This window comes from Rhinoraja longicauda, chromosome 25 (assembly GCF_053455715.1).
Source record: "Rhinoraja longicauda isolate Sanriku21f chromosome 25, sRhiLon1.1, whole genome shotgun sequence".
Classification (NCBI taxonomy): Eukaryota; Metazoa; Chordata; class Chondrichthyes; order Rajiformes; family Arhynchobatidae; genus Rhinoraja; species Rhinoraja longicauda.
Window position 1 is genome coordinate 21372901 of NC_135977.1, and position 14193 is coordinate 21387093.

General features: G+C 42.7%; 1 protein-coding gene across 1 annotated transcript; it reads left to right on the forward strand.

Annotated features, from left to right (window-relative positions):
• The first annotated feature begins 5960 nt into the window (after positions 1–5960).
• hvcn1 (hydrogen voltage-gated channel 1) lies at positions 5961–13389 on the forward strand. The gene is made up of 6 exons (XM_078421322.1): positions 5961–6086; positions 8636–8822; positions 10719–10823; positions 11566–11797; positions 13015–13127; positions 13203–13389. The coding sequence occupies exons 2-6, from the start codon at positions 8664–8666 to the stop codon at positions 13266–13268; spliced, it is 675 nt and encodes a 224-aa protein (XP_078277448.1). The 5' UTR covers positions 5961–6086; positions 8636–8663; the 3' UTR covers positions 13269–13389.
• Positions 13390–14193: the final 804 nt, after the last annotated feature.

Below are 14193 nucleotides of genomic sequence, written 5' to 3' on the forward strand. Positions count from 1 at the left end.
CATTTCCCCATACGAAAGGTGTAAAATCTGGATGATGAGTTTGGGGGAAGAGAGAAGATTGGAAGAGAACTGAAAAAATGTCTTTGTTGGGGGGTTGGCTGGAATCTGGAACACACTTGCTGAGGAGGTGAAAGAAGCAGGTACCATTTAAGAACATTCTAGAATGAGGACCGAAATTTATTGATTGAAAGACACAGCATGGAAATAGGTCCTTTGACCATTGATTACCCATTCAGTTCTATTTATGTGAGAAGGAACTGCAGATGCTAGTTTAAACCAAAGATGGACACAAAAAGCTGGAGTAACTCAGCGAGGCAGGCAGCATCTCTGGAGAGAAGGAAAGGGTGACATTTCGGGTCAAGACCCTTCTTCAGACTGAAGACTTCAGACCGAAACGTCACACTTTCCTTGTCTCCAGAGATGCTGCCTGGCCCGCTGAGTTACTCCAGCTTTTTGTCTATCTTCAGATCTATTTTATCTCGCTTTTGAATCCGCACCCTACACATTTTAGGGGGCAATGTACATAAGCCAATTAACCTACAAACCTGCATGGCTGCAATGTGGGAGGAAGTCCATGCGCTCACAGGGAGAACGTGCAAACTCCACACAGACAGCACCTGGGCTATGAGGCAGCAATTCGACAGATTGCATCACTGCCCAGACCTCGATGGCTAAGGACCAACAAAATGGTAAATGAGATTAGTCTTGATGAGTCAGCATGGATATGGTGGGTCAAATGGTATGTTTCTATGCTGCATGACTGACTGCAAACCCTGGAGACAATGCTAACAGGAAGCTGTGTCCAAAAATGGGCAGGAAGACAACATTAGAATATCAGCAGATGACCTGATTTTCAAAGGCCGAGCTGGTGGACAAGAAGTTCTAGCAGGAAAACGTTGCCACCAGTCGCCGTCTCTGGGGAACAGGAGGAAGCTGGTCTGGAAAGATGATTTGCACAGGGGACAGGAATGCTACACTGAAGCTGGCACCGTTTCAGAACAGGACTAACGTCTGCAGCTTGGTATTGGGAGCATTGATGTTTCAGTCACTACCAAACCAATGGAAATGTCCATCTCCTGAATTCATATTCAACTCAGCATATTATTATTATTTCTGAAATTGCTTTTAATCATGGCATCAATAATATCCACCTGTATCTTAAGCCATTCTGGCTTTTCTTTTCACTCCTTATCTACCATCCCTTTGTCTCACCTTTGTCCATTCATCAACTCCCTCCCCCAGCGCACCTGTATCCACCTATCACTTCCAAGGCTTTGTTCTGCCCCACCTCCTTTCCAGCTTTCTCTCCCCCCCCCCCTAGAAATCAGTGAAGGGTCTCAAACTGAAATGTCACTGTCCATTCCCACCCCATAGGTTGCTTAACCCATTGAGTTACTCCAGCACTTTGTCTTTTGTTCAAGATTCTGGTATCTACAGTTCCTTGTGTCTCAACAATAATGTTCAGGATCTAAATGGTCAGGATCCCTATGAAGGCCTTTGTATTCCTGTCATTGAAGTATAAAGCATGGAAACAGGCCCTTCTGCCCATCTTGTCCATGCCGACCAAACATAGAAAATAGGTGCAGGAGGAGGCCATTCGGCCCTTTGAGTCAGCAATAGACAATAGGTGCAGGAGTAGGCCATTCGGCCCTTCGAGCCAGCACCGCCATTCAATGTGATCATGGCTGATCATTCTCAATCAGTACCCCGTTCCTGCTTTCTCCCCATACCCCCTGACTCCGCTATCCTTAAGAGCTCTATCTAGCTCTCTCTTGAATGTATTCAGAGAATTGGCCTCCACTGCACTCTGAGGCAGAGAATTCCACAGATTCACAACTCTCTGACTGAAAAAGTTTTTCCTCATCTCTGTTCTAAATGGCCTACCCCTTATTCTTAAACTGTGGCCCCTGGTTCTGGACTCCCCCAACATTGGGAACATGTTTCCTGCCTCTAATGTGTCCAACCCCTTAATAGAAACATAGAAACATAGAAAATAGGTGCAGGAGTAGGCCATTCGGCCCTTCGAGCCTGCACCGCCACTCAATATGATCATGGCTGATCATTCAGCTCAGTAGCCTGTACCTGCCTTCTCTCCATACCCCCTGATCCCTTTAGCAAAAAGGGCCACATCTAACTCCCTCTTAAATATAGCCAATGAACTGGCCTCAACTACCTTCTGTGGCAGAGAATTCCACAGACTCACCACTCTCTGTGTGAAGAAATGTTTTCTCATCTCGGTCCTAAAAGACTTCCCCCTTATCCTTAAGCTGTGACCCCTGGTTCTGGACTCTCCCAACATCGGGAACAATCTTCCCACATCTAGCCTCTCCAACCCCTTAAGAATTTTATATGTTTCTATAAGATCCCCCCTCAGTCTTCTAAATTCCAGCGAGTACAAGCCCAGTCTATCTAGTCTTTCCTCATATGTACGTCCCGCCATCCCAGGGATCAATCTGGTGAACCTTCTCTGTACTCCCTCTAAGGCAAGAACGTCTTTCCTCAGGTTAAGAGACCAAAACTGCACACAGTACTCCAGGTGCGGTCTCACCAAGGCCCTGTACAACTGCAGCAGAACCTCCCTGCTCCTAAACTCAAATCCTCTTGCGATGAATGCCAACATACCATTCGCTTTCTTCACTGCCTGCTGCACCTGCATGCTTGCTTTCAATGACTGGTGCACCATGACACCCAGGTCACGTTGCATCTCCCCTTCTCCCAATCGGTCACCATTCAGGTAATCCTGTTCTTGCCGCCAAAGTGGATAACCTCACATTTATCCACATTATATTACATCTGCCATGCATTTGCCCACTCGCCTAATCCATCCAAGTCACTCTGCAGCCTCCTAGCATCCTCCTCGCAGCTAACACTGCCACCCAGCTTCGTGTCATCCGCAAACTTAGAGATGTTGCATTCAATTCCCTCGTCCAAATCATTAATATACACTGTAAATAACTGGGGTCCCAGCACTGAGCCTTGCGGTACCCCACTAGTCACTGCCTGCCATTCCGAAAAGGACCTGTTTATTCCTACTCTTTGCTTCCTGTCCGCCAACCAATTTTCTATCCACCTCAACACTGAACCCTCAATACCGTGTGCTTTAAGTTTGTACACCAATCTCCTATGTGGGACCTTGTCGAAGGCCTTCTGAAAGTCCAGATATAACACATCGACTGGTTCTCCCTTATCCACTCTACTAGTTACATCCTCGAAAAATTCTATAAGATTCGTCAGACATGATTTGCCTTTGGTAAATCCATGCTGACTTTGTCCGATGATTTCACCACTTTCCAAATGTAATGCTATCACATCTTTAATAACTGACTCTAGCATTTTCCCCACTACCGATGTTAGGCTAACTGGTCTATAATTCCCCGTTTTCTCTCTCCCTCCCTTTTTAAAAATAATCTTATTCGTTTCGATAAGAACCCCTCTCATCCTTCTAAATTCCAGTGTATCCAAGCCTAGTCACTCCAGTCTTTCAACATATGACAGTCCCGCCATTCCGGGAATTAACTTAGTAAACCTACGCTGCACGCCCTCAATAGCAAGAATATCCTTCCTCAAATTTGGAGACCAAAACTGCACACAGTACTCCAAGTGCGGTCTCACTAGGGCCCTGTACAACTGCAGAAGGACCTCTTTGCTCCTAAACTCAACTCCTCTTGTTATGAAGGCCAACATTCCATTGGCTTTCTTCACTGCCTGCTGTACCTGCATACTTCCTTTCAGTGACTGATGCACTAGGACACCCAAATCACGTTGTACGTCCCCTTTTCCTAACTTGACACCATTCAGATAATAATCTGCTTTCCTATTCTTACCACCAAAGCGGATAACCTCACACTTATCCACATTAAACTGCATCTGCCAAGCATCCGCCCACTCACACAACCTGTCCAAGTCACCCTGCAACCTCATAGCATCTTCCTCACAGTTCACACTGCCACCCAGCTTTGTATCATCTGCACATTCCATTGGCTTTCTTCACTGCCTGCTGTACCTGCATACTTCCTTTCAGTGACTGATGCACTAGGACACCCAAATCACGTTGTACGTCCCCTTTTCCTAACTTGACACCATTCAGATAATAATCTGCTTTCCTATTCTTACCACCAAAGCGGATAACCTCACACTTATCCACATTAAACTGCATCTGCCAAGCATCCGCCCACTCACACAACCTGTCCAAGTCACCCTGCAACCTCATAGCATCTTCCTCACAGTTCACACTGCCACCCAGCTTTGTATCATCTGCAAATTTGCCAATGGTACTTCACCACCATTCAATAAGATCATGGCTCTGATCATGGCATGAACTTGTCCCATTTGCCTGCATTTGGAACCTTCCTATCCAAATACCTGTCCAAATGTATTTTAAAAATCACAATTTTATCCAGTTCTATAGATTCTTCCCAGAAGCTTTTCCCAGATAAGGACTATCCGCTGAGTGAAAAATGTACTCCGTTTAGTTCAGCATGGTGGAAATGTCTGATTATGTTTGGACTGAATTGACGATAAATGGGGTTGAACCGCTTGTTCTGGCAGCTCAGAGTAAAAAAACACGGCAATGATTGGAAAGCTGAAACAAAATCAGGGTACACAAGGAACTGCAGATGCTGGTTCGAGCAACAAAACAAAAAAAAGTGCTGGGGGAACTCAGTGGGTCAGGCAGCATCTGTGGGGGAAATGGACAGATGACAATTTGGCTCAGACCCTTCTTGAGACTGACGGAGTAGGGGGGAGAAAGCTGGTGAAGTGGAGGGGAAGGATAAAGTCTGGCAAGTGATAGGTGGATAGAGATGAAGGGGGAGTTGATTAGCTGATAGGTGGGTAAGCGACAACGATTAGAGGTGAAAAGGAGACAAAAGGGTATCAGATAAGGAGAGAAGAGGGTGAAATAAGAGGGATATAGATAGATGGAAGGGGACAGAGAAGAGGGGAGACAAAGGGGAAATAGCAACTCTGGAAAGGGAGGTGAGCTTATAGTGGAAGGGAGAGGAGGAGGGGGGCTGGGGGTGGGCTGGGGGTGGGAGGACCGCAGTTTAGGGTCCTTCCACTGCTGGACATTGAGAGGCGGAGTGCGGTGGGGACTCCCTTCAAACAAGAGAAGGGATATCACCCCAGGGGCCACATGCGTGACATGGGAGTTTTCATTAGACATGCTAACGCTACTGAGTATGACACCAGCAACATAGAACAGAGAATTTATTAAAAGTGACACGAAACGTTGGAGTAACTTAGCGGTTCATCCAACATTTTGTGCTTTCCTTTGATATTATCACGCATTTGGTCCATACATTAAGAGTTTTTGGTTCGTAACTTTTAAAATTACGAATAACGTTTAAAAAAAATTTGGGGGGGGGGAAATAGAACTGACTGGGTGGTGGGTGAAATATGTACGCACCAGGCTGGGGGCAGGAGCGTGACTTGAAATTGGAGAACTCAATGGTCATGCAGATTCTGGGGCTGGGGGCGCTCAGAGAAACGTGAGAGAGAGAGAGAGGAAGCAACTTCGAGACTGAGTCGGGAGAAGCGGAAGGAAGAGAGATTCCAGTCTGGGAAAAGTCTGAGCAGGATTCGGGTCGAAGTGCACTTGAAACCCCCGGGTGAACCAGGGAATGGACATAAAGAGTCCTTGTGGGGAACTGCAGAGGGCTCCCAGGACCCGAGGGCTCCCAGGACCCGAGGGCTCCCAGGACCCGAGGGCTCCCAGGACCCGAGGGCTCCCAGGACCCGAGGGCTCCCAGGACCCGAGGGCTCCCAGGACCCGAGGGCACTTTATTCCGATTGGGACTTGGTCCGTTTGCATTTGCAAAAGCAAACATCTATTAAATCCGCTGTTTCTTGTTGCATGATAAGATTGCTGAGTTTCTTGGCTGGGGTTAGGGCTCTTGTTGTTTGCAACAAAAATAAAAGGGAGAAAAATCACGAATTTGCTCAACCGAGTCACATGCACCCTGAGAGCTTCCCCTCTCCAGCTCTGCACCGGTGACCCATTCAATTAAATCAGCTTCTGGTGCTGAGCACCATTTATAACAGGAGTCGTTGTATCGCCGCCGAGATTTAAACTGGTGTCCTGGCTGGTAATTATCCTTCAATCACGGTGTCGCCTTCAAATAGGGCTGCCGCTCATTACCAGTGTATCGTTGGACTCGGTAGGTCTTGCAGGAGTGGCTGCTTTAGTGATCCCTCGGCCCGGTCTTAATGAGAAATGCACTTTGTAAAATGTTGCGCTTTTTTGAGGTTTGGGGTTCTTTTGCAGCCAGATGCTCATTTAATTTTTTTGTTTTTAAATTACTCGTTGCTAATTCGCAATACTAAATTTAATTGGAAACAATTAAGATTAACAATTAAGCTGCAGATGTTGGAATCTTGAGCCAAGCACAAAGTGTTAGAGGAACTCTCTAAAAGTGTTAGGCAGTACCTGTGGAGGGAATGGACCCACAACATTTCGGGTCAGGACCCTCCAGCCAGCCAGTCAGTCAGTCAGTCAGTCAGTCTGTCTGAAGCAGGGTCTCGACCCGAAACGCCGTCTGCCCCATTCCCTCCATTGATGTTGGCTGACCCGCTGAGTTCCTCCAGCACTTTGTGCTTTACTAAATCTCATGATTGGGGGCTATTTCTGAGACCGACCAAGATCAAACGAGGATGTTCTCACAAGGGAGTACAGATGTTGGAATCGAGCAAAACACGGGTACTGAACAAACTGGGATGTTCTTGGTGTAAGTTTGTAACTGTTGGCTGACAACGTGGCTTGTTGAGGTATCCAAAGCTTTCAATGGTCTTGATCAGTGCAAGTTGGTGGTTTGCTTTTCTCCCGAGATGTTCTCTGACCCGTTGATATATTCCAGCTTTTTGTGTCTATCTTTGGTTTAAACCAGCATAATACTATCAAGTAAAAAAATCCAGTATAGGGTAAAGCAAGGGGTGTAGAATATAGTTCTCAGCATTGTAACACGAGTTCCATAGGCAATGTCCAATGTCAGTAATTGGGTAGAGGTGAATTGGGCCTCTAGTACCTTAGCTTATGGAAGAACTTCAGATGCCTGATAACAGAGGGGAAGAAACTGTTCCTGAGTCTGGACATGTGCACTTTCAAGCTTCTGGGTCCTCTGCTGGATGGGAGCAGAGAGAAGAAAGAATGACTGGGGTAGGACAAGTCTTTGATATATTGGCTGCTTTTCTGAGGCGGTCTTCTTTCGTGTCCATCGTCTATGTTCAACCAGGCTCTTGCACTGGATAGCCTCCTTGTTTGCCACTGCTAGATCTTCCAAGCAGCATTGCTCACCAAGTAGTGGGCATCTTAGTAGGTGTGGCATAGCTTGTACAGATGTTCCACATTCACAAACTGTCTGCCACATCTGCATAGCCCCATTTGCTCATATTGGCCTTGCATCGGTCCATTCCTGTACAAAGCCTATGGAGGGACTTCCAGGTCTGCAGCTTTTCGTGGTGGTTGGTTTTCACTGCGTTTCTTTTCCCACAAGGCTCGTCTGGTTGCTTGAGGAGACTGTGACTGGCTGGATCTAGTGTATCTATGGGAAGCAGTGTGAAGTGGACATTGGAATGGAGTTGTGCATTTTGTGGTAATGCTTAGAGTTAAATTGGGAAGTTTGAAACAATTCTAAGTGATTGTCAACTTCATATAAAATGGACTACTTTACCAGAGGAGAAGAAGTTGTTCCTGAGTCTGATGGTGTGTGCCTTCAAGCTTCTATATCTTCTAACCTGAAGTGTGAATGGAATCAATCATGGGGTGTCTAGTCTGTGTGATGGCCTGGGCTACATCTACAGCTCTCTGCAATTTGTGTTTCCCAGCTGACCATCAGATGGGATGGGGAGGAATTTGAAGCATGTCATGTATTTCCTTTTTGCTGGAACAGAAGTAGAATTGGCTGCATCCTCTCCCAAGAAAATAACCAGCAATTATTTTTAACGCATTGGTTATTTTGGAATCATATGCCTAATGTCTTGAAATAGCTTTATTGCACTTTGAAATTATCTGTGCCAACTTTAAAAAAAAATAAAATGGGCCTATTTTATTGAATGCCATTTATTTTTATAAAAATTGAATAGTATTCATTGGTTCTAGATATTTTTACCTTGGCTCTCTGTCATCTGACTGTAAACATATCTGAACATTTTTAGTTTAGTTTATTATTGTCACGTGAACCAAGGTACAGTGAAAAGCTTTTTGTTGCGTGCTATCCCGTCAGCGAAAGACTATACATGATTACAATCAAGTTGTCCACAATGTACAGATACAGGACAAGGGGTATATCGTTTAGTGCAAGGTAAAGTCCGATTAAAGGTAGGTCGAAGGTCTCCAATGAGGTAGATGGGAACTCAAGACCACTCTGTAGTTGGTGAGAGGACGGTTCAGTTACCTGATAACAGCTGAGAAGGAACTGTCCCTGAATCTGGAGAGAAGTGTTATCAGACTTCTGTATCTCTTGCCAGAGGTGAGACGAGGGAGTAACCAGGGTGAGACTGGCCCTTGATAATGCTGGTGGCCTTGTGAAGGCAGCTGGAAGTGTAGAAGGAATCATGGAAGGGAGGCTGGCTAGTCTTTCTTGGCCAGTCTGTGAAGGCAGGTTTTCAATTTTGATCCATTTATCTTGTTGCTTTGTAGGATTTAAAAGGGATACACATTTGTATCAATGGCAAGATTCTTGAGATACTTCACTGCAGTGGGTGATAACTGCCAAAAGTGGCAAGAAGTGGAAGACATTGATGAAGATACTGAAGAAGGAAAATGTCCTAAATTCACTTCTTTCAGAGATGCTCTCAAGTGGGTATTTAACGCCAACAAGTTTCAGGTATGACTTGCATTTAATCATCAAGATTCAGAATCAGAAATACAGAAATTCTTCTAATATTGAATGTTTTTCACTTTTATCATGAAATGTTCTTATTACAGAAATAATGTGTACTATATTTAAATTAAAACAAAATAGCAATGATAGAATAATGATAGAATAAAAAGTTTGGTTATTTTGCAATAAGTTGATTAGACTTTAGACAGCGCGTAAATACCCTTTGGTCCATGCCGACCAGCGATCACCCTGTACACTAACATTATCCTACACACGAGGGACAATTTTACAACTTGCCCAAGCCAATTAATCCACAAACCTGTATGTGTTTGGAATGTGGAAGGAAACCAGAGCACCCAGAGAAAACCCACGCGGTCACAGGACAACGTACAGACAGCACCCATAGTCAGGATCAAACCTGATCTCTGGTGCTGTAAGGCAGCAACTCTACCGCTGTGCTGCCCCCAATATGATTGTAGCATTGATTGCACTGATATTACATTGATATTTTGTCTTAATTTGACAACCAGCCTCTAATTCGTATGGAAGGTGATTTTGTTTTAAGTCTCATGAATCAACTGTACCCCACAATTCTTTAAAATTGAGGATGTGCGTGTCAAGCTGTTTCCTAAAACTAAGATGCTTACCTAAACCAGGAAGCAAGTTGCACCAGATGCTATAATTCAAGAGCCCTTGTATTTAAAGATCCATCTCTGTAGTTTCTCATGCCTGATGCACATTCATTGCAGAATATTTTCATCCAATCTGATTAAAGTGAAATAAAAATGGATTACGATGTAATTGGCTGATCTAATAATGTTTCTTGGCCAGGTCAATGTTAGAAATGTGTAGTAATAATATATATTTATATGTACTTGAGAATATAATTTACACAGCAATGGGGAAAGAGTGGGGGAAATAGGTTTTTTGGCCCCATTGCCCTACTCTTTCCCCCATTGCTGTGCAATTTACTTTCTCTTTAGTACCTGTCTGCAATTATCCAATTTCTTTTGCATGGCATTGATTGACTATTTCCTCTGATCTGACCCTTCCCATGATTCTTCCCATCCATCCTGTAGCATGATGTCCATAATTATCTAAATATTACAACAGTACCAAGTCAGCCTTTCACTATCAGCAGAGGGTGTATCATTGAATGCATTCGGGCCAAAGCCGTCAGGTTTCTGAAATTTGGAGGGATCAAAAATATAGGGATTGAGCTGGAAAGGATCATCTTGGATGAGGAAGCTGACCTGCGATGATACAGTCATCTGCTTCCATTGCTTAACTGCTGCCTTGTATAATGTGAGCTCCAGATCATAAACATGTGGGGGGGTTTTTTAAACTGTCCTTTGGCTGTCACTTTAAATCTATCCCTTCCGATTCTTGAACCATCTATTAATTTTAGATTATAGTTTAGAGGTAGAGCATGGAAACAGGCTCACCGAGTCAGCGCCAACCATTGAATTGAACAGAAGATGGTACACTGTTTAATTAGACAATGTTTCAAATCCATTTTCTATTTTCTTTTAATGTATCCTTTAGTGTCCAAAACTCTTTTAATCTTGGCCTTGAATATATTTGGTGATTCTTTATTAAACTACTCAATGATTAAAATAGCACAGTTTGCAGTGACATGTTTTAGATGAGTAAAATCATACTTTGTTGCACATGGAGCCCTATTGCAAAGGCAGATACTGCTTTTTGTTTTCTCTCTCTCTACAATCGGCATCAGTTACCAGGCAGTCAAAGAAATGATAATAACTTGTTGCATTTAATTTCGGCAAGCAGTTTAAAAGCCTGCTTTGAACAGGATTAGCGCAAATAGCATACAATGGTCTTGTTTGCTGTACCTGCTGATACTTTGTACTAATTCTGATTATTTTATAAAATAAACAGATTGCCGTTGTGTGTTTAGTCATTCTGGATGCTCTGTTCGTGTTTTTTGAATTGCTAATGGATTTATCCGTCGTTGAAGCAGACAAAGAGAAAATAGCTCCCCAGGTGAGGTTGCATGAACCTATTATATTTTCAACAGCAATGGGTTGTGTTCGGAACGGTTAAAGCACATGTAGAAAAACTAAAGGATGGAACACCAACATGTGTGTATGAAGGAACAGCAGATGCTGGTTTACACCAAAGATAGATATAAAATGCTGGAGTAACTCAGCGGCAGCATCTCTGGAGAGAAGAAATGTGTGATGTTTCGGGTCGAGATCCTTCTTCAGACTGTCTGAAGAAGAGTCTCGACCCTAAATGTCACCTAGTCCTTCTCTGCAGAGATGCTACCTGTCCTGGTGAACACCACCAGGTATTAGCTGCCAAGGAATTGAGATACATATGAGAGGCTGGGGTTGGAGGGATAGCTGTTCAGGACTTTGTAGGAATGAGGCAAGTTGGAGCAATTTGAATGCCCAGAAATGGAGAAAAATATTAATTTCCATTTTCATATTTTTCTTTACTACATAAAATCAATATTTGATAAAGTATTTTAACATGGAATATTGCATTAAAATCTCCGTCATGTAGACTGAGCTGCAAAGAACCGATACATTTGTACATTCACCCTGCACAAACTAGGAATAATTTGGTTTGTCAATGGATTGTCAAGTGCATTGTGCAATAATGATTATTTTAAGGATTGTGGTAACTAAGACAATTGCACTTTTTAAAAGTGATTTTCAAAATCAGTATTGTTTTTTATGCTTTTTTTGCATTGAATTTTAAAATATTCTGTTTTCCACAGGTGTTTCACTACCTGAGTATTATCATTTTGACTTTTTTTATTCTGGAGTTAGTGGGTAAATTATATGCCTTTCGCTTGGAATTTTTTTGGCACAAATTTGAAGTTCTGGATGCAGTCATTGTAGTTGTATCATTCATTCTGGATATTGTCTACATTTCCCGGGAAGATGCTTTTGATGGTGTGGGCTTGCTCATTCTACTTCGACTATGGAGAGTGGCAAGAATAATAAATGGTAAAGTTTTATATTGATTATTATCTTGAAATGAGGGACAAAAAAGTGGGGTGATGTATTTCTTTTGTTTTAACTATTTTCACCTGGCATTGGGTGAATTATTTGCTTCACAAAATATATATGTTATAATTGACTTCATGATTGAATGTTAATTTTTTTAATACAAACTAGGTGTACATTTACCAGCTTTTGGGTATGTTATAAATCATAAATATCTTGAGGCTTGTGCTAACATTCCAGTGTCCTGAAGGGATCACATTTAAAAAAACATTCCTACAAATAATTCTGCTACAAGTGTTCCCATAACGCAAAGTGGATCTAATACGAGGGATGGTCCCCTTACTCAGTCTGAAGAAGGGTCTCAACCCGAAACGTCACCCATTCCTTCGAAACAGAAATGCTGCCTGTCCTGCTGAGTTATTTGAGCATTTTGTGTCTATCTTTGATGAATTGGGAAACACTATTTGCATTACATGGACTGAATAGGTTATAACACGATTTTGATTGCAAATTGGAAAACCACATAAAAGTTACTTTGGAAATTGACAATGGAAGAAACAAAAACCTGCTTCCATGTAGTCTCCCCACAGTAATCCGATGCATTGTGTCTTAAGAACAGGGAGACGGGAATGGGGTTAGGAGGGAGAGATAAATCAACCATGATTGAATGGCGGAGTAGACTTGGTGGGCCGAATGGTCTAATTCTGCTCCTATAACTTATGATCTTATGAACACAGTTGCAACATTAACTGCAAAGGCCATTTTAATTGACGGGAATTGCTTTTGTAGACTTTAGTATTTTTAGCTTGGAATAACAAAAATAAACATTGCTATCGAAACAACCTCTATTTTTAAAAATCTGTGGGGAAAAATGACTATTTGAGAGCTTAAGTCTCCAGCCCCTAATCCACTACCCCCGCTTAAAACAACTGTCTTCATAAAATATTCTACAACATGAGATTTATTAGGAACACAACTAGTGTTTTTTTGACTCGACTATCTTCTCCAAATTCACTTCATATCCAGGGAGGATTGAATAGAAAGCTAAAATTTCCTGGCTGACAAAACAGAGTCTTACCACCTTCACAACTCTCCTGCCTTGCAGCGAGATTGTTATAACCCTCAACGCTATCAACTTTGATTAAATTGTATTGGATATGGCTTTTAATATTTTAGGACAAATATTGTGTGCATTTCCTGGTTTTATTCTTGTACAGGTATCCTCATGACTGTGCAGACACGTCAACTGAAGAAAGAAACTGAGTTGAAACATGTCAACAATGATCTCTGGCAGAGAGTGGGTGAGCTCCAGGGTGAATGCACCAATCTGGTAAGAGAATCCATCTTGCAGAGGCATTTATTTATGTTTCAATGACTAGATGTTAAATTGCCATCCCTTTTACAGACACAAGAAGTTGAGAGACTTCGTAAATTGCTGCAGGAACACAGAATAAACTACCAGATCGACTAAGACATTTCCCAAGAGGTGTGTTAAGTGAAGATTGCACTGTGAAAAGCAGATTAAATGACTTTCGTTAAAAAATATCTTGCAGACTAACAACTGAGACTTCCAGTTTTGCGTTTCCAAGAAAACAAAGTGACCAAAAAATGTTAATTAACCTTGCATTTCAAAATAAACCAAAGAATTAACAATCGTGGTTTTTTTAATTTAATGTAAAGTAACAACCTGTTACTTTAAGTTTGTGCTTTTATACAATATAGTACAATATAATACAATACAATATTGTTGTATAGCACAGAAGCAGGCCCCTCGGCCTATCTAGAAACCATGGCCTATCTACCAACCATGAAGCCTATCTAAACAAATTCCTTTTGTCTGCATTCAGCCCATATATTTATTTCCTTTCAAAGTATCTGTCCAAATATCTATTCAATGTTGTAAGTGTATCTGTTTCTACCACTTTCTCTGGCAGCTTGTTCCATTTCAATTACAAATTATTGCATTATTTTGGTCTTGAATCAGCCCTGGCAAATGACCAGTTTTGTCTGTTTCTGCAAAGGCTTCACATTGTGCTGAAATTAATTTCCTGTAAATATGGGTGTGATCTCTACAAAAATGACATCCCTGTGTCATAATATGACAATAACTGCAGATGCTGGTACAAATCGAAGGCATTTCCGGTGGGCCTCACTATGGCACTGGAGGAGGCCCATGACAGAAAGGTCAGACTGGGAATGGAAGGGGGAGTTGGTGCTCGGCCACTGGGAGACCAGTTTGGCCAACGCAGACCGAGCGCAGGTATTGAGCGAAGCGATCGCCGAGCCTGCGCTTGGTTTTGCCGATGTAAATAAGTTGACATCTGGAGCAACGGATGCAATAGATGAGGTTGGAGGAGGTGCAGGTGAACCTCTGTCTCACCTGGAAAGACTGTTTG

What these genes read in the sequence shown, in the direction of transcription:
- hvcn1 (XM_078421322.1), top strand. Translation starts at nt 8,664, where the DNA reads ATGGCAAGATTCTTGAGATACTTCACTGCAGTGGGTGATAACTGCCAA. An exon ending in AAGAGAAAATAGCTCCCCAG is followed by an intron (nt 10,824 to 11,565) that starts GTGAGGTTGCAT and finishes TGTTTTCCACAG; the next exon opens with GTGTTTCACTACCTGAGTAT. An exon ending in AGTGGCAAGAATAATAAATG is followed by an intron (nt 11,798 to 13,014) that starts GTAAAGTTTTAT and finishes ATTCTTGTACAG; the next exon opens with GTATCCTCATGACTGTGCAG.